The 21,808-nt window shown below is 37.8% G+C and overlaps 1 protein-coding gene across 2 annotated transcripts in view; it reads right to left on the bottom strand.

Annotated features, from left to right (window-relative positions):
* Positions 1–12,163, bottom strand: part of LUZP2 (leucine zipper protein 2) — a 772,382-nt gene extending 760,219 nt beyond the window's left edge. Inside the window, exon 1 of one of the 2 annotated variants that reach the window (XM_043973415.1) lies at positions 11,640–12,163. In XM_043973415.1, coding sequence (XP_043829350.1) covers positions 11,640–11,701 — 62 coding nt within the window. In that variant the 5' untranslated portion in view covers positions 11,702–12,163. The remainder of the gene's footprint in view (positions 1–11,639) is intronic. The other variant, XM_043973414.1, reaches the window with a different exon arrangement.
* Between the last annotated feature and the right edge of the window lie 9,645 nt (positions 12,164–21,808).

Below are 21,808 nucleotides of genomic sequence, written 5' to 3' on the forward strand. Positions count from 1 at the left end.
CTTACTTTTTACATATAAATGTACTCGGCAAGATCAGTCTAGAAGCAGCACAGCCCCTTCCACATTGTTTTCAGAATAAGTACTAGACATAACAAACAATTAATAAACCAGAAAACAGATTAACTCCAAATGAATTTTAATCCATCTTTACACATAAAAAACAGAGACTATTTATAGGCCTCTTCCTTGCCAATTGGCAAATTCCCTATTCAGGAAACACCACACCATGACAACCCAGTGTTGTTTTATAGGTCAACACATACAAAGTGTTACAATGTCTAACCACTACTTTAAAAACTCCAACTTCACTAATGTCTAAAATATACACAGAATATTATCTTCAAATCTAACAGAAAGGTCAATCTGGAGCCCATAAATACAATGGAAAGAGAAATGGCTCCGGAGTCAAAATGGTGGGTTCAAATCTTACCTGTAACATTTGCCTATGTAACCTTGGGAAAACCTTCTAACTTCACTAGGCTTCAGTTGTTTTCATTTTTTGGGGTGGGTTTCTTTGTTTGCTTTTTTCAACTGTAAAATGAGACAGTTGGCATATAAAATTTTTAAGGTCCTCTCCAACTTTTAATTTATGAGTCGTTGAACAGAAGTATTTTTCAGATTAATCCAAAGAAGTAAATAATAGCTCCCACTTTTATAGAGCATGTTTAGGTTTATAAAGGACTTTCTTTTGATAAGGTAGGCACTTATAAGTAGTTTACAAATGAGGAAACTGGGGATCAGAGACTAGAAGTGACTTCACCAGGTCCTAAAACTAGTAAGTGGGAGTTAGGATTTCATCTCAGTTTCACTGATTCTAACCTGCCATGTTTTCCACAATCCTGCACTGCATCTAGGACAAAAGAATAGATGTTTTAATCATGAAATTAAAAAAAAATTGTCATCATCTAACAAAATAGCCAAACAACCCCCCCCAAAAAAATCTGAACCCAAGCTTCTAAGGAAAACACATTTTCTCAATACCATAATTGTCCATAGCTATGATACTATACTCTAGCAATCAAGAATTCTGTTGGTTTTCTATTGTCATATGACATTTCTTCTTTATCTTTTATATCATTCATATATTTATCATCATATAAGTACCCAGGAAATGTCAGATGATAAAGAGGAAAGAGGTTTAAAGAGAGGCAACATGAGAGAGCAGAGAGCCTAAAAGCAAGAATGAAAAGGCCAATAGCCAGCCTTACTGGGCAATCTACTTCAGTTCTCATGTGTCACTTTCCTCTTTTATAAAGTGAAGGGCTTAGAAGATCAGAGATCTTGAACTTGAAGTCTGTGAACTAGACTTTCTATGTTTTGGTAACTATATTTCATTGAAATTGGTTTCCTTAGTAATCCTATAAATTTTAGGTTATTCATGTCTGAGTAAGCTTCAACAGGCTTCAAAAAATAGCCAAAGAGGTCCATGGCACACACATACAAGATTAAGAAATCTTCAACCAAAAGCTCTCTAAGGTCACCTCCAAGTCAGGGCCACTTGATTAAGAGCAGGAAGCGACTTCAGAGGCCCACTGACCGAGCCCATACCCCAGGGAAATACCAAGTTTAAAATATTTGATGCTTCTTTCTCAAATTTGTTTTTCTTTTTTTAGACCTTCAATAATGGATGTCAACCACTACTTTTCATAGCTGCCCAATCTATATGACTTTGTTCAGATCTCATTTTCAGAAAGTTTTTTTTTTCCTACCACTCTACCCTCAACTCAAACCTGTATTTGCCTCTTTGTCCCAACTACCCACTGCTCTTGATTCTGCCATACCTGGCCAAGTGACCCAAGATTTGATATGAGGAAGTATAAAACATTATGATATTACAAATGCCCATATAATTAACTATACTATATGTTGCTGGAGGTTCTGTAGTTAAACTGACTAAAGAAAATGAGGTCAAATACATTAAATAAATAATAATAATATAATAACAGTGGAGTTTCTATAGTATGTTAAGTTTTGTAAAGCATACTATACACATTAAGTTATTTAATCCTAATGGCAATACTTAGTGATTTATGTGGTCATTATCCCCATTTGAAAGTTAAGCAAGCTGAGGTTCACAGGCATTAAGTAAGACTTGCCCAGGATCATACACCTAATAAAAATCTGAAGAGTTTCAAGCTCTGGTCTTCCTGTTTCCCATATCACCATCCTGTGCATTGTATTTCTCCCTAAATGTGTGTTCAGTCATGTCTGACTTTCCATCACTCTATTGGGGGTTTTCTTGGCAGAGATACTGTAGTGGCTTGCCATTTCCTTCTGCAACTCATTTTACAGATGAGGAAACTGAGGGAAACAGGGTTAAGTAACTTGCCCAGGGTGACATAGCTAGGAAGTGCCAAATTTGCACTCAGTGAGATGAGTCTACCTGACTTCAGGCCCAGAACTCTATCAACTGTGCCACCTAGATGCACATTGCTCTGTAAATACATGTGAAGAGACCCACCTCTCTACTGCAGGAATTCCTGGGGCTCATAGCAATGAAAATCAACACATGTCTTCTTGAGAAGATTTAAATACATTTCCCCATGAAGCAGCCTTATTGTTACTTAACATAAGGATCAGTTACAATAAGGCTCTGATTGAGAGGTCTCGATTGGCTACCTAGTCTTCAGACCATTTGGCATAACATATTTATAGCAGAAGCCCAAAATCTGCAAATACTGTTCATTTAACCTAAAGACCCTTTAGTTCACTAGCCAAGATTAATTCCTTGTTGATTACACTGAGACAAAATCTTAAATTAGTTCACAAGTTTTCTGGACACTTTTTTCTCTCTTCTTAGTTTATGCCAACCTACCTCTGCCCAACACCCTACCGTGCCCTCTTCTAGCTGCTATTCACACAAAGGATTCCTTTAAACTGTTGCTACATCACCCCCCTATAAATGTATTAGGTGATAGAGACTTAGTTTTCACTTTCCTAGGGATATTTTCTTTTTTCATAAAAGATTGAATGCCACAAAGGATATCTGTTAACATTTGCAGAAATGAATCTCTAATGATAAAATTTCAACCGATATTAGGATGGGGTAGATTGGATATTCTTGGCAGGCAGGGAATCTAAATAACAATAGGAACTCTTATGTTGAAGCAAAAAATTGATCCTGATGAAATTTATGTATTCCCTTCCCCTCTTTTCACTTTGCCTGTCTTTGTCAGACCTTTATTCGCCACTTTCAGGGTCAGCCAGCTGAACTATATCCAAAAATTGGAGTACCCCCTGCCAGTTCCTGGACAAGGCCATTTGAAGATTTCATTCAAATGATGATTTATGGCTGGGGGGTATTTACATACAGTGGAAGCAATTACATCATATAATCTCTATTACTGGCTTTGGTGAATAGAAGGGAGCCAGTCTCAAGTTCTAGGACATGTCATTTTCAAGCACAAAACTGAAAATAATAGTTCTGGAGTCTTAAATTCAATAAACATTTTGTGTTCACAGAAAAGAGTCCTTTGAATATTGCCTCTTCTTAACTTATAGAGCCACAGAATTTAGCGAACTGGAAAGAATGTAACAATTTATATACTGCAACATGCATTTTACCAATGCCACTGATATCTAGATGGGTCAAGAGAAATGGATCATTAGTGGCAATGTTGGGAGTAGAACCCATATGTCCTGACTTCCAGAACACTGCAATTTTTACTGCATCATACTCATTTAACAAGGATTGTTAGTTGGTATATAGAGTATATAGAGTTCTGGAGTTGGAATCAGGAAGACTCAAGTTCAGCTCCTTCCTCAGAAACTTACTAGCTGTATGATCTTCAACAAGTCACTTGACCATTTTCAATCTCAATTTCTTCATCATAAAGTGATAGATATCGAGAGAGTCAACTCCCAGGGAGGTTATAAACATCAAATGGGAAAGTATTTTCAATCACTTTAGAGCACTATATAACTGTTAGTGATTATTGTTGTTACTTTACCAATTCTTACATGTTTAGCCTATTTTTTTAGCATAGGTAACTCCCCTAAGAAACAGGAATGGCAGGACTATGACTAAGTTTTCAAATACAATTTTACCTGTTTTATTTTATTTTTATTAATTTTGCTAAATATGTCCCATTAATCTGATTCAGACAGTACTGGGAATGTGTGGACAATCTGTTGACATAAGGTACATGAATGGTCAGTGACATGGTGGTAGAGAGAGAAGAATCCAAGCAGTCCTAGCTTCTAATCCAGCTCTCTGTCTACTGTGTCTACTGGACCTTCTTCCCTTTTAAAGGAATAATAACATCCCTTTTGAAAAACTCAATAGGAAAACTTATACACAATCATAGAGGGGAGCCTTCATTTTCCTCAGCTGTTCCAGTAAACCCCGCTTCATGACTGGCAGATGTTTCTCGCCATTACATGAACTTTGGGTTGAGATGCACAAGCGAAACTTTGCACCTTTAGAAATTTACCCATAATTAACCACAGGGTTAATGTAATCCTCAGAGATAATCCCCAAACATTGCATTCGGAAATTGTTATGGAAACAGCCACCTGAAGTCTGGAATTTAAATTTTGAAACGTCAAAATTTTTGACTACCAAATTGTTCCAAACCTGAGAAGTCTCTCCATCTCTAGAGAACCTAGACCTGGATGCATTCTTAGGATCCAAATCAATCATTCCATTAATTTTAGTAATGGGGAACAGAGGACCAAAAAGGCAGTGAACAGCAAGAGGACAAATAGCAAATGAATCACAAAGCTATGACTGGAACTCAGATCTCTAGATTCCCAATCCAGTATTATCTAATATTCAGCTATGTAGAGCTATTTCTCTTGATTATGTCTGATTAGTAATATTTCTATTTGAAGTGTGACCCATAATCCTCCCAAATGACCATTTCAATCAATTATCAATTATTAAAAATAGTTATTAAGTATGTTTGAGAAAATATGATAAGCCATAGAGATTAGATATTCAAAAGGGAGACATTGCTTTCAAAGACATTACATTTGACTGAGGAAGGGGAAGGGGATATACTATATTTTTAAATTCATGAAATATATGCAGATATATGGATCCCAAAAGGAAGAGAAGAGTAGGAAAATCATTCAAGGTTTCTGTGATATCCTGTCTAAAGGTGAGTCAGTGGGAGATACAATGTCTTGTATAGGAAACCAGAAACGAGGCAGATAGTCTCAGGCACATAGGGTTGGAAGAGGAGTCCACAAGTCAATTCAGCTGGCCTTTATTAAGCACTGATTACTTGCTAGATACTGTTGAATACTGAAAAAGACAATATAAGCAAAAACCAAGATGGTTCCTGCCATAAAGGGAATTATAATCTCATGGGGGAAGACAACACAAAAAAAAGAAACTTAAAATAGGTGGAAGAAAGAAGAGAGAAAGGAGTAATCATTTTTTGTTTTTTGTTTTTCTTTTTGGTGAAGCAGTCGGGGTTAAGTGACTTGCCCAGGGTCACACAGCTAGTAAGTGGTAAGTGTTTGAGGCCAGATTTGAACTCAGGTCCTCCTGACTCCTGGGCCAGTGCTCTATCCACTGCACCACCTAGCTGCCCCGAGTAATCAGTTTTTACAAGCGTGCTGGAAGAAAATTACATTGCAGAAAAGAACCTTTAATTTGTTTTTAAATTTACATTTATTTGATTATTTATTTTTATTTTTATTTTATCCCAAAAGCAACTGGGAGCTAGTGAAGCTTCTTGAACAGAGGAGTAACATGTTCAGAAATTATTTTTAAGAATATCACTTTGACAGCTTTGGGAGGAGAGAGGCTGGAGACAAGAAGATGAATTAAGTAGATTTTTCACTTATTTAGATGAGAGGTGATATGGGCTTGGGATTGGGATATGTCAAATGAGATTAGAAGAGAGAAATCTTGAAGAAGCAGAAGTCATGATACTGGAAAACTAAAAGTATTGGAGAGCACATAATTAAGTGAGAGTGAAGAGTCAGTGATGATGCCAGGTGAAGTAAACCGGGCAACTTCAAGAAGGGTGGGGACATGAACAGATATAAGAAAGTTCACAAATGGGCAGGATTTAGGGTAACAAATAGTGAGCTCTGTGTTAGGCAAGTTGATTTGGAGAGACTTACAGGATAGCTAGATGAATATATCTGGCAGATAGACATACTAATGACTCAAATGATAGACTGACAGAACCAGAGATCAAGTATTTATTAAGAATTATTTGCCAGAAACTGTACTAAGTGCTGAGAATACAAATGTAAATAATATAGACCCTGTTCTCTAGAAGCTTGCATTCTAATGGAAAAGACAACATATATAAGGGGGAGGGTGCAAAGTGAGAGGTGGGTTTGGGGCTACCTATAAGAAGGAATCATGCCAAAGGAATTTTGGTATTCATGAAGTAAACCAAGTTTGGCATAAACATGGTTTGTATGTATTTCTTTAAATGGAAGATTATAGATAAACTAACCAGTCAGAAGAGGACGTTCAAGTGGAACTCAGTAAGTAGATATCTTAATTTTGGATGATAAGAATTTGGGTGATCATTAAACACATAGAAGCTGATTGACCAAGTAATAATAGAGACAAAGGAGGAGAGGGCTCAGGACAGATCGCTGAAGTAAACCAAGACTTTGGGGATTTGTGGATGATTGAGAATGTCAAGTCATAATGAAAGGACATCAAGAGAGATTAGTGGTAGAAACATGAAGGAGGAGAGATCAATGGCATAAACGTGGAGGAGGAGATTATCCAGACAGACAAGGTGGGCAACAATATATTTAAAAAACTACAGAGAAGCCAAGATGGATGACAACTGGAAAAAGGCTATGTGATTTTAAAATAAAGAGGGTAACAGTAACTTTGGAGGAGGTAGTTCAGTCAAGAGGCAGGGATGGAAGCCAGACTAAAAAGGGATGAGAACTAAGAAGGTGAGGAAGTATAGCTGAGAAGTATTTTCTAGGAGTTTGGCTGTAAAAAGAAGAAATATGTAGGACAATATCTTGAAGAGATGATAGTATCAAGGGAAAGAATTTTTTAAGGCTAGGAAATAACTAGATATGTTTAGGGACAGCAGAGTAGAATTCAGGAGACTGGGAGAACTTGAACATTAGGGAGAAATTTGAAAGGTTCCTTTAATAGATGGGGTTATCTTTATCATAAATAAAGATAACTGGGCATGCTGCAGGAGTCCCAATTTCGAGGGGATATATCGAATGGATTATTTGCAACAACTTCAGGTAACTCAAATTCTTAATATTTCTTGATAAAAAATGCTTGCTTTAAAAAAATCCACTGTAAATGATAGTAGAATAGTAAATACATACTTTTGGGCTACAGAAGCTGTGGCAGACTAAATCACTTATGGGCATTTATCTCTATGTGTGGCATATCCATTTTGTTAAGAAGCATCGGGCCTACATGACAAAAGGTCTTTTATAAACCACTCTGAGATTCACAATGCCTTTAGAAGCACAAGAAGCAAGTAGGGCAAATGTTATTATTCCCATTTGAAGAGAAAAGGAAATTGAGGGTCAAAGAAAGGAAGGTCCTCACCTAGTGCTGCATAAATACTAAGTGCTAGAGCTGAGATATGAATCTCAGCCTACTTTCTACAGCTCTAGAACTCTTCCCATTCTGTAATGACCATTCTTAGTCATTCTATACTATATGACCTTCCAAACATACATATTGGCTTGAAACTGCAGACAACCCAAATAAATAGTAGCCAAGGGTATTGTAAGTCTACAGCACATACTAAAAATAGATGCCAAAGGAAACACATGGTATGTTTGCTGAAGATCCACAGACCCTAGTGAAACCTCTAAGGTGACACTTAGTGGGAGGTCTATAAGAAGCCATCTGCCTCTGGGCTTTTCTTGATGGAAAATAATTTAAAGTTAGTGAACCTTCAGTCCTCCCCCACCATATAGCTTCCCTAGCAAGTCATTAAAAGGGGAATTTAAGGTAGCAGGAGTTGAATCACAGCCAAAAATCACAACTAAGGGAAAGAGGAGGAGAGGAGACAGAAGGATAGATGGATGATTGGGCAGAGTGAGTGAGAGAGAGAGAGAGAGAGAGAGAGAGAGGGAGAGAGAGAGAGAGAGAGGGAGGGAGGGACAGAGGGAGAGGGAGGGGGGCATAGACAAAGAGAGGTATAAACAGAGAGGCATAGACAGAGAAGGGAAAGGAGAACAAAGAGACAGAGGCAGAGAAAATAGGAGGGATGCAGCTACAGAAAGACACAGAAAGAAGGGGGTGAGAAGAGAAAGAAAGAGGGGTTCAGGGACAGAGAGACAGAGAAGCAGAGAAACAGAGACAGTGACTGATCAAAACAAATAAACAAGAGAGAAAGAAAACACATAGAAGGACATACAGGGGCAGGACAGAGAAACAGCAAGATACCTACAGTCAGAGAGGCAAAAAACTTCAACAACTATGTATAAGCCTTCTCCTACTGCTCTGGGAATGCTTTTCACCAATGACAACTAAAGCACGTGCCATTCACCCATGTGTTTCAATACCTCATATATGGAGTTAAGTATGTTTTCTCTGTTGGGAGTATGTTTTCTCTGTAATAACTATGAATATTTCTATAAAACATCATCATTAATGTATCCAGTCACCCTCCATGCCTCAGCTATTAAACTCCCAAAGAGAAGTTTGGTTGTTTTTACTATCTTGTTATTGGGTCCCAGACTAATGAGATGTCTTATTAACCCCATTATTTATGTGATTAAGCTGCATTTTGTTGAGTTTATAAGCCAGCATGGGAGTTGGCAAGCTAGTTGCCAACAAATTAAGCCAGGTTCTTCATTGCCACAGGGCATTCTATTAAAAGAGCAAACTCTTGACAGTGTAGACTGAGAGGGGGAACTTTCCTGTAGGACAACTAGAAAGACAAACTTTCAAAGGGGTCAACTAAAGCTGTTTCCTCTAACAAAAGTGAGAAATACTCCCCTGAACCTATTTTTGTCTCTAGAACCAATAGAGATAATGAGGAAGGGGAAGAGGGGCAGACAAAAAGAGACCCTTCAGTTTTGACAAAAACTACAATAACAAAAAATTTTAGAGCGAATACTCTTTTTTTTTTTTTCGGTAAGGCAATTGGGGTTAAGTGACTTGCCCAGGGTCACACAGCTAGTAAGTGTTAAGTGTCTGAGGTCGGATTTGAACTCAGGTACTCCTGACTCCAGGACCGGTGCTTTATCCACTGCGCCACCTAGCTGCCCCCACCAATACTCTCTTGGCTTCCATACCATAAACTGATTTTTTTAAAATGAGTATTGAATTTTTCAGCAAGCATACAATTTCCTTTTTAAATGCACATGTGCATTTTAGAACTTTCAGAAATGACAGTAGTTGAGTTTCAACAACTTGTGTACACAGCAAGGAATGTTTATATAAATGCATTTCCAATTAGGATTCTCATCTCTACAGTCCCCATACTTAAATAACTTGACCAAAGGAAGGCCACATCAGCCACTGACTCAAGGGGAAAAAAATAGCACTCTCTTACTAATCAGATCAGGTCTGGTTTAATAGTTGACTGTAGATGTATCCTTCCAAGGACATCTTGGGCTACAAAACTTTCAGCTGTTCATCTGCCTGAGAGGTAGCATTTCTGTCCCTTCTGTTAGAGACGAGCTCTGATTTCCTAAAGCAGCATGTACAGAAACCATACATTTCCAAGAATGCTTAACTATCCCTGAAAGGATAGCCTTCTCTTTGAGGTGATTAAAGTATAATTGTTTCCTGCACAATGATACTTAAAGCATGATTTTCATTTTCTAAAAGGCATAATGCGTAAAATCATAAGATACTTCAGCTAGCTAGTAAGATCAGTGACTCCAATGTAATAGCATCCCTCTTAGAAGATTTGTCATAGCTTCCAGATACTTCTCCTCCAGCCTTCAGTCTCACTATCTCAAAAATGTCCAGTTTGGTTTCCTGGGGATCAGGCTTTTTAGAGACCTGATGGAGAAACAGGAGTCGAATTCTTTAGATCAAACAAACCTACATGAGAGAAGTTTCATTTCCAAAGTGACCCAAGAAAGATCCTATGCTCTAATTTCTCTCCCAATTAAGATGATGGCATTCGTTTCCAATATTAAAGACTTTATCCTTATAGAAATCCATTAAAATTTTACCAAAAAAGGAAGAGCTAATGATATTCATTTTCTATATCATATTAACCAATAGTGAAAAATAGAAACTAATGACTTCTAAGGCACTTGAATTACAAGCTTGTTGTTCTTGTTTTTATTGTTTTGTTTATTTTTTAATGGGAAACTTTCGTTCAGTAAAAGGAAAAGGGGGAGAGGTAGGTGTTTTGCTTTGTTTTTTAAAATTTTCTGATACCATTGCAAGACTGTGGATATGAGTTTAAATGACCATATAAGTTTTAAGACACCCAGTGGCAGAGATATGAAGAAATACCCAGTTTAAGCATTACTTTTCTCTAGAGGGCTCTTTGAGTAATAATGAAATGACAATACAAGGGCTCAGAATGAATGGCAAGAGGCATCAAAGAAGAATCCAGAAATTCACAATTGCTAAAGATGAATCATACTATTAAAAGAGCCCAAATTAGAAGAGGGAGCCAGTATGTTTAATACTTGGGATTTCTCTTCTCTCAACCAAGGTTCTCTTCTGCTAATCCTTCCAAAGTATCATCAAACAAGGACACTGCCGCCTGTGTTTGAAAGAAAATTCCAACCTACTTTTTAAATGGGATGTTAAATGAATAGTTCAGGGGAAAAAAGTAACACTTTAAAAAAGAAAGAAAGAAAACAGGTTCAGAAGTCAGAAACTAAGTATGGGGACTTAGTTGTGTCTCTTTTTAATTCACCATTTGGGAAAACAAAGAACCAATCAACATGTTTGAGAACCTAACAGTGGGAAATCACATTTATATCTACCAACTATATTTCAAACTTCCACTAAAAATAGCTACTTCTGTGACCAGGCTTAATGCCTTCTCTATGACCAATGAGAGTGCAGTGTAGTCTAATTGTATCTGACTGCAAGTTGCAACAGCAGGGCCAGTGAGTGTTAAGGGAACTGAGCTGCTTCTAACTTTTAATCACCTCGTGTGTTATTTAATTAGCTCAGATTTTACTTCGACTCTAGGAAAATGCAAAGGTGTCCTCAACTATGTCTCATGGCCCCAGGTTTAAAAAGACCCTGGATGATTTCAGAATTCTAGGAACTTTCTTATCTTTCCATGGTGCCAACCACATTTGGAACAAGACACTTTAAAATGGGCTTCTTGTCAAATAGGAGAGCTGTTTCTGACTGTTACCACAACAATAATATCATATCACCATAGGTTATAAGCCTCTCTCCGGTGTTTTATTCTAACCCCTCAGCTGGGTTATGTATGACTAACTGGCGCTCTGCTGCTCGCTACTCCTATGACTAGTGATATTTTCTTTTGTCCTCTGAGCTTTGTCTCTGCACTTTTGACACTTTCCCCCTAAGGCTGGCATAACTAGGGAAGGGCTTCGCTGTCCCTAAAGTCTTGGGGAAACTGCAATTGACAAATGTCTCTCCCAACTTAGGAGGTGGGGAGGGGAGGGATCTTAGAAATTCTGTTTCTTTTGACCCCCAGATACAGACTCGCTCCTGACAGAACAAATATCATTCCAGGCAGTGCAAGAAAGAATCAAACCTCTTTTTTACTCACCTGGTGCTGAAGACCAGCGCTGGGAAGAGAGGAAACAAGTAGAATGCGGTGATGAATTTCATCTTGTAGCTGGTCCCTTACGTTCTTCCTTCTCTTTCTCCTTCTCCCTCTCCCTTCTTGTTGCCTCTTCTCTGCTCTCTCAGGCTTGCTCTCTCTCTCTCTCTCTCTTTCTGATTCTCTGATTTGCAAAGCCTGGCTCCTGAAATAAGATAATCCCCTTCCACGAAGGTTTTCAGATCTCGAAAGCAGGCAGGCAGACGGACCTACAGACTGCCTAAGGAAGAGAGCTTCGAATGGGGGGCTGAGCTCCAAGAAGTGATGTCACAGGCTATGAGGCTGCCTCTGCAAGCCTCCTGCCGAATAGTCTGCCAGCCTCCAGCAAAGCGGCGACTCTATTGATGTCCTGAAGGATTTGTTATTACTAGCGGTTTAAGCAGCAACCAGGGAGATAGAGCGCGAGGACCACGGGCAGCACCTGGCACTGAGGTCCCAAGCCTGCAACTCTGCTCAAAGCAATGCTCCAGCTAATTAAATCAGCATCACTTGGCAGAAGGTGAGCTGAGCTCCACTGAGGAGGAAGGAGTAGGCACTGTTTAAAGTAACAGACAGGTTGCTAGCAACCCATTGAAAATGCATATACAAGGACTTAGGCTGTTCAGGGAGAATTTAAAATGCTACTCTTATGTGAATAAAAGAGATAAGCCTTGTGGGTAAATATCAGCTGTTAAAGACGAAGCATGACCCATGCATGCCAAATCAAAGCCTTTCACTTTTGAGAAGAAACTGTTAATATGGTTAAAAAGTAATTAAGACCAATTCTAGCTGTCCCTCAGCCTTCTGATTTTCACTTAGGCTCCAATCAAGCTACCCCCACCACCATCTGGCAGAACTTGGTAGCCGGAGCTTAGTCACCTGCTCTGTCCTCTGGTGAAACTCTTCAGGTAGACATGAATCAGTGAGTGTTTCCCTTCCCCAAAATAACTTTTCTTTTCTTTTTCCCACAGAAATGCAGAGAAAAGAGGCATCAACTAGCAGTCGAAGAAAATTCTGGCTACTCCAGAAGGAGAGAGACTTGGCATGAAAAAATCCTCGTTGATAATAGCTTTGCTTGCAAAGCAGTGAAGGTTTCCTGGAACAAGATCAATAACAGTTCACTTCATTCTTCATATAAAGAAGGAACAGACCACCTCCTTCCAGTGGTACTCAATTCAATCCAACAAGCATTAGTCAAATTTTTATTACATGCCAAATATCAAGGAAGATACTGAGATGAGAAAAATGTAGCCCCCTTTTTCTAGGACCTTACAGTAGTAACAATTAAATTATTTTTATGCTACTGAAAGGTTCACAAAGTACTTTACATAAACAGTTTGATGCCATAGGTATTATGCTCATCTTGTATGTGAAGACACTAAGACTTATAGAAGTGGCTCCACCCATTGTTACACAGCTTTCAATTTAATAGGAAAAATATCATGCAGACAAATGACTATAATACTAAAAGTACAAAGTGGAACTTAAGTTTATAAATTTAGAAAGGAAAGGTATACTACAGGTCATCTAAAGGGACCTCCATCATTTCACAGATCTGATAATCAGAGAGGTTAAATAAGTTATCCAAGAGCATGGGAATAGGAAGCTGCAGAGCCAAGAAACAAACTCAGGTCTTTAATTCACATTGATCTTCAGAAGCATAAATTACCCTATAAAGTAGTATGGTAATTAAGATATATGTTTAATCTTGAAATCCCAGGGATTTTTTTTTTATTTTTAATGACAAGTCCTAGGTTTTATACAATCCTCTGAGCATTTGTTGAGGACTTGTTACATTCAAGAGATAGTGCCAGATGCTAAGGGATTAAAGAATAAAAGTAAACTAACAATAAATGAAACAAAATGACAAACAAAAACAAAAACAAAAAACAATCCCTATCTTCAGGAAGCTGCCCTCCAGGGGGATGACATTTTGTAATATGTGCTTAGGGCATCTGAGAAAAGAAAATAAAAACAAGCAAAATAATCTAATCAGGAAAGACTTCATGATGACACATGAACTGAGTATTAGAAGCAAGCAATTTTTTTAGCAGAAATGAGTAAGGAGTTCACTTCAAGCATCCTAAAAGAGCATCCTATGCATAGGTCCAATGGTGGGAGAATTGGAGCAAGACACATTGGCACAGAATAGAAGAGAGGGTTTGGGAGGGGAATTCCAACCCACAACATTGAAAAAATGAATAGTATCTTGTTCAAACTGAACAACAACTCCCAGGACAACAATCAGATTTATAGAAAACATGAGTAGACACACAGAAGTTTGCTCAGATGTGAACTACATGTCATTTGGGAAGAAAAATAAAGCACAAATCTCTCAAATAAAACTATGAATCTAAAGGAAATCATCATTCACATTTTCTAACATTAGCTTTCTGGTTCAGTTTGAAAAGGCATTTGTGGAGTTTGATTATCTACCACTGACAGCCTCTAATTCTATGTATTATCTGTTCTATAATAATACAAAGCAAAATAAGTCAGGTTGGTATCCATCTTATGGCTTATGTATACAATAATGTCAAGGATAAGGCCAGGAAAAGTAATATAGCAGATAGAATACTGGACTTGTAGTGAAGATGATAAAGATTTGAATCCTGCTTCAGACATTTCATAGGTGTGTGTTTCTAGGCTAGTCATTTAATATCACTCAGTCCCTTTACTCATCTGTAAAATGAGTGTGGTGATAATAATAGGATTATTATGAGGATTGATCACAGAATTTTGCAATCTCATTGTCTCCCCATATGTATGCATGCATGTATATGTGTATATATGTATATGTATTTTGTGCATATATACATACATATACATAAGCATATATGCAATATATATTGACATTTTTTGAATGCCACTTATTAACTTTATGATATTTCTCAAAGAAATTTCTCCACCCTCTGTTCCCACCAATATATGATGTACCCTATAACCACATCACTATACATACTCCTAAAACTTGATGGGTCTGCTATGCTTTTTTCTAAGGGGGAGGGAAAGCTTTTTTGGGAAAGCAGCAGTGTGTCAGGATGCTTATTCATAGAATATATGCTTGGAGTGAAAGTTTGGGAACTATTTCAATTTGGGAGGATAAAAGAATGATATCCTGAATTCTGATGCAGTTCTGCCTCTAAGGAGAAGTCTTTATTTCTCAGGAAATGATGTAACCATTAGTCTTCATTGCTCACAACATTCTGTCTGCAATGCCACAAGGAAACTCATACCTAGAATTGGTTTGATAGCTTCAGAACAGGAGTATATGAATTTTAAAGCTCTCTCTTTCCTGTACTTAGCATATACATTTAAGAAATAGTGGTCAATGTATCCTTTATGCCACCCTCCCTATGCCCTCCCATAATTGCCTAACCTAGGAAAATATAGTCCTAACCTAGGAAAATATCAGAAAAACAGGTGCTGTTACAAATATAGTTCAATAAACCTCATAAATAATACCTGAATTGTATGCATATAACTTGTAACCATAAGACAGGCAAAATATTTTATCAGGCTTTTCCTAAATATGAGATGGTATTTCAAGGGTTATTATTTGACCAGGATAAGCTAAAATTGAATGATCTTTTTCCCCCCGGAAAAAAAAAAAACAGCAAACATAGAGAAATATGGCAGACAAAAGAAAACAAAACAAGAAACTGATGACTTCTTTGCTTTCATTAAAAGAAGCATAGTAGGGACAGCTAGGTGGCACAGTGGATGGAGCACTGGCCCTGGAGTCAGGAGTACCTGAGTTCAAATCCTGCCTCAGACCCTTAACATTTACTAGCTGTGTGACCCCGGGCAAGTCACTTAACCCCAACTGCCTCACTAAAAAAAAAGAGAGAGAGAGAGAGAGAGAGAGAGAGAGAGAGAGAGAGAGAGAGAGAGAGAGAGAGAGAGAGAGAGAGAGAGAGAGAGAGAAGCATAGTAGCCAGGTCTAGGGACATATTCATTGCACTGTACTCCATTCAGATCACATCTGGAATATTTTGATTAGTAATTTTGTGAAAAGCATTGCTGTTATCCAGAGAAGGGTATTTGGGGTGGTACAGACTATGACATAAATGGAACAGGTAAAGGAATCGTTCATGTTCATTTCATAGAATACTTGGGAAAGTCAGGGTAAGTATTCAAGTGTTTGAAGTTCTGTCATGTAGAAAAGGGATGAAATTTGTTCTGTTTTGAACTGAGAAAGAAGAACTAGATATAATGGGAAGAAATTGTACAGAGGCAGCTTTTATCTTAATATACACGAAAGCATCTGAAAATTGGCCTACAGAAATGATGTGCCTCAAGAAACATGGAGATTGTCCTTATAGTAGGTTGTCAGGTAAAAGCTCAAGATCATTTGGTAATTATGATGTCATATGGACTAGTTGTTCAGACATGGGTTAAGTTGGAAGACCTTTGAGGACTTTTTCAAAAACCTTCTGCTACTGCATGATTTTCCCCACACACATTTCTTGGTGTTCCATATTCAATGGGCTTTCCCATCATCTGAAGCCATCTGCACAGCCAAATATGTGCGTGTGTTTTTTTTTATTCTTGTTTTAAAGTGAGATAATCTTGCTAATGAGCTTCAATGATCTCTTATAAAATCACTTCTAAACTTCACAAAACTACTATATCATTTGGTCTTATGCTGTTGAGTGCCTCATTTACCTACTTCTTAGAAGATGGCATCTCTTGTTTTGTAACCCAAAACTTTATGCCAAAGAACCATAAATGTACAATTAGCCAGTAAAGAAACAGGGATAATATATAGCTGAAGCCATTCATACACTTTCTTTCCCTGGCAACAATCCCCTGTCATTCTTATGACTGATCTCATCATTTATGTGAGTTAGATGAAGAAGGGGGAGGAGGAGGATAAGAAAGAAAGAGAAGAAGGGGAGAAGGAGAGGAAGGGGAAGAAGGAAGAAAAGGAGAAGGAGAGAAGGTATAGAACAAGTATATGAAGAAGAAGAGAAGGAAGAAGAAGAAGAAGAAGAAGAAGAAGAAGAAGAAGAAGAAACTAGAGTAGCACATGGTAATACAAGTCCCTTGACTTTGTATATGAGACATATTCCTTAGTAATCATGAATGAAATTTTGGTCAAAATTAATATTTAGAATAAAGTAGGGGGAGCCAGTGCTCTCTAGTAAATACTTTGGCTAAATGAAAAACTCCGTTGATACAAACTTTAATTTATTGAGAGTGTATATTGTGTGTATGTACATGTTTTAAGCTTGACTATTTAAATATATTCAATATATTGGCTTTCCTTGAGAGGTCATGTCCAAATAGTAGTCTAATGTTTTGATTAAGACTCCAGATAAAAGCATTCCCTGAGCCTAGTTCCTCTCTAGGGAAGGGCAGTTTTGTATTTTTCCATCAGATTTGAACTTCTGTTCCAAATCAGATCATCATACATAGTATCAGTGGTCCTAATTAAATTTTAGGATACAGGGGAAGACAATGAACAAATAGCTTCCTCTTCTTCTACCTCATCCCCTGATCATGATGCACTTTTTACTACTAGTCTTAGCATAAGATTTAAAGTCCTAGACTAACTTGTGTGGTTTTGATAGATTGCAGTAAGTTCTACCAAAAAAAAGAAGAAGAAGCATTCATTTTAACAATCATTCATATTAAGTCAGGATAGATGAAGCCCTTGGGAAGTGGTATTATTCATGGAAAAGCTCATTGGTTCTTAATTCAGAGGATCTGGCTACAAATTTTTTCATTTTACGTTTTCTACTTTGTGCGTCTTTGAGCAAGTTACTTAAACTCTCAGGCCTCTATGAAATAAGGTGTTTGGATTAGATGGCCTTATTTGCTAATGTCTAGCTCCAGCTCTGGGCAGCTAGGTGGCACAGTGGATACTGCACTGAGCTGAGAATCAGGAAGACTCATTCCATGAGTTCAAACAATTTCTTCAGACACTTATTCTGCCTGTGTGACCTTAGGTAAGTCACTTAACCCTATTTGCCTCAGTTCCTCATTTGTAAAATAAGCTGGAAAAGGAAATGGCAAATGACTCCAGTATCTTTCCCAACAAGGTCCTAAAAGGGGTCATGAAGGGTTTGAAATGACTAAATATCAGCAGGCTCTAGATCTGTGATTCTACATGGAATGTATCCTATTTTATTTCATTATAAATTCTACTGAGTCATAAAATGGTATTTATTTTACAACTGCTTGCAAGCTTAGTAATTTTGATGAGGAGCATCGTGACAGTAAATGGATGGATGGATGGATGGATGGATGGATGGATGGATGGATGGATGCATGCATGCATGGATGGATGGATGGATGGATGCATGGATGGATGGATGGACGGTTGGATGTATGGTTGGATGTATGGTTGGATGGTGGGATGGATGGATGGATGGATTAAAAATAGCCTTTAAGTGCTTGCTCTATGTTAAGCCTTGTGTTTATTGTTGTGGATGCAAATACAAAAAAAAAAATGAGACGGTCTCTTTACTTAAGGAGCTTATATTCTGATAGAGGGAAATAGATTTGGAAAGTCAGACCAAGAGGGAAGTAGATTGAGACATTCTTTCTAGTATAAATAACAATATGGATTTCAATACAGTTCCTTAACTGGAAAGGGAGAGTTGAGGGAGAGGGTAACAAGGTAGTCGTGAGAAAATTGTCAGGCTTAAGGTGAAGCTCTGCTGTGGCTGCCTACAAATAGAGGGCCATGAGAAAGAATCATGAAGTCTAATAGTGGAGGACAAGGAAAGAATACTGGCCTTGGAGTCAGAAGACCTAGGTTCTATTCCTAATCCTATCCATTATGAACTCTCGAACAAGTTTGACATTGATAAAACTATTCAAGGTGTCCATACTTAACTATCCTTATGGGGAAAAGTCAGTTATTGAAAGAGATGAGCTAGGGGGCAGCTAGAGGGCTCAGTGGATAAAGCACTGGCCCAGGATTAAGGAGGACTTGAGCTCAAATCCAGCCTCAGACACTTGACACTTACTAGCTCTGTGATCCTGGGCAAGTCACTTAACCCTCATTGCCCCACCCCCCAAAAATTTATTTAAAATAAAAGAAAGAGATGATGACATCTAAGGCTTACTCCAGGGGCTGAATTTTTTTTTTTTTTTGGTGAGGCAATTGCGGCTAAGTGACTTGCCCAGGGTCACACCACTAGTAAAGTGTTAAGTGTCTGAGGCCAGTTTGGAACTCAGGTCCTCCTGACTCCAGGGCTGGTGCTCTATCCAGTGCGCCACCTAGCTGCCTTGGGGCTGAACTTTTTGAGAGGGCCATCTCTATTATATGGCTCCACTTCCTCTCTTACTTGCTCTTAAAGCCTTTCTATTCTGGCTTCTGTCTTTATCATCCAACTGAAACTCCCCTCTCTAAAGCCTAGCTTCTTAAGCTGTGGGTTGCAGCCCCATAAAGGGTCACATAACTGCATGTGGGGGTTATGAAAAATTAGGCAACATTAAAAGTTTATGTATACCTATACATATCCAGGGTCCTGTAAAAAATTCTCCGGTAAAAATGGGTCAGGGGCAGCTAGGTGGCACACTGGATAGAGCACCAGCCCTGGATTCAGAAGGACCTGAGTTCAAATCAGGCCTCAGACACTTAACACTTACTAGCTGTGTGACCCTGGGCAAGTCACTTAATCCCAATTGCCTAAAAAAAAAAAAAGGGTCACAGATGGAAAAATAAATTAAGAAGCCCTGCTCTAAAGTTAGCAAATCTAATGGCTTTTTCTTAGTTCTCCTCCCTTCAGAATTCTGTGGCCTTTGACACTGTAAATCACATTCTCCCCTTGAATATTCTCCTTTTTTTTCTAGATTTTTAGAACATTGATCTCTCCTGGCTCACTACCTTCCTGATCACTCTTTCTGATGCTCCTTTGCTCCACCTTCATTTAAGTCACTAATTATAGGTGTCTCCCAAGGTACCCTTCTGGCCCTTCTTTTCTTTTGCCTCTATACTTGCTTTAGGTCCTTTGAATTTAATTAGATAGATAAATAGACAGATAGATATAGATAGATAGATAGATAGATAGATAGATAGATAGATAGATAGATAGATAGATAGATAGATAGATAGATAGATAGATAGATAGATAGTCCTTAACCCCCTCTCCTATCTGTTGATGTATCTTTGGCATCTCAAACTCAACTTGTCCTAAACAAAACTCATTATCTTTTACTCACTGACTCTCCCCTCTTCTGAACTTTGCTATTATTATTGAGGACACCTGGATCCTTCAAATTACCCTGGGTAACAAAAACATGTTTCACTCTTACTTCCTCATTCCCACTGGTTCCATATATCTAGCCTTTTGTCAGATCTTATTGTATCCATATTCTCATATTTCATTTTCATCTCCTTGACTCTGCTCACAAAATCAAAACCTTGTACAGCACTCAATGCCTCTCTCTTGGACTGTTAGAACAGCCTTCTAAAGGATGACCCTTCTTCAAGGCTAACCCCACTATAGTTGATCTTTCTTTCAGCTACTTGAGCTGACTTACCTAAAGAACAGATAAGACCATGTCACCCTCTTAATTAACAAATTGCTGTGGCTTCCTATTCTACCTGCAGTAGTGAAAGTAAAATAATTCTCTTTGGCATTTGAAGCCCTTCACTACCTGGTCCCTTCCAATATTCCTAGTTTTCTTATATATACTCCTCAATATTTCTTACTTTGTTACCCTCAACACATTCTATGGTCTTATTGCTCTTACTTATTTTATACAACACTCCACCTCCTAATGCCTGGAATGATCTTTCTCCTTATATCCCACTCTTGTATTCTCTTGCCTGCTTGAGAACTTGGCTCAAATCTCACCCAAGCCTTCTAGTGCTGTCCTCTGTGATTGCACATACATACATACCTACATACACATTCTGTATACATTGGTCCCAGTATATACACACTTGTATGTCTATATGTGTGCATGTATATATGTTTTTCACATACATACTTTTTTGCACATTGTCTCGCTCATTAGAATATGACCTTAGAGATAGAGATAGAAATATAGAGATAATTATGCCAAAAGAAGGTGATTGAAATACTTTTTTAATTCATAGAATAGACCAGAAGGTGACAATTGAGACAGCTTTGGAAGTGCCATATTTAATTTATGTATGTGTGTGTGCATGTGTGTATATGTGTATATAGTGTGTCTATGTATGTGCTTATATAAATAAAGAGAATATATAACATTTAATATCCATAATTTAATATACAGTCCTATTTTTCTATTCTTTGTTCTGGAAATTTTTGTATTTTTCAAGTTCAAAGTAATAAAAAACAAAATAGAAAAAGTATAGGAGCTCCTTGAGTGCAGGAACCATTTTCTCCCCACTTTCCTTGTATCTCCAACACTTAGCATAGTGTCTGGTGCAATTAAGTGACTAAATCCATGATCCTATGATATTCTACTTATTAGCTGTGGGTGTTGATAGTTATGTCATTGATCCATTCTAAGAGTCATTCATCTCATCTATAAAATGGTAATGACCAGGACAGCTAGGTGGTACAGTGGATAAAGCACTGGTCCTGGATTCAGGAGGACCTTAGTTCAAATCCAGCCTCAGACTCTTGACACTTACTAGCTGTGTAACCCTGGGCAAGTCACTTAACCATTATTGCCCCACAAAAACAAACAAACAAATTAAAAATGAAATGATAATGACCCAGTTAACAAAGTAGCTAGCTATATACACAAGTTATTATTGAGTCTAAACACAACATTATAATGAATGAATCTTAGAGAGGTATAATAATGTCCCAAAGGCACTTGTTCATTAAGAGACAGAGATGGGATTTGATCACAATATTTCTGATCCTGGATCTAAAAATTTCTTGGACTATATGACTACTTCTAACAGAAACATTTTTATTTTCCCCTTTTCTGTATCATTGATTAAGACTGCTGCCATTATAAAGCAAGTAAACATTTTCAGGAGTAAATCCATTTCTTGATATATCCTTATGAGCTTAATGTTACCAAAGTGTTCTAAGTTCCAAGTATTAACATTATAATACCTATTTTAAACAACTACCTTTATAGTCAAGACATTCCCTAATTCACTCAAGCCCTTCCAAACTTGAATTTCTCAAATAAAATATGATCAGATGGCACATTTTTAGCATTTGTCA

The sequence above is a fragment of the Dromiciops gliroides genome, chromosome 6 (genome assembly GCF_019393635.1).
Source record: "Dromiciops gliroides isolate mDroGli1 chromosome 6, mDroGli1.pri, whole genome shotgun sequence".
Taxonomy (NCBI): Eukaryota; Metazoa; Chordata; class Mammalia; order Microbiotheria; family Microbiotheriidae; genus Dromiciops; species Dromiciops gliroides.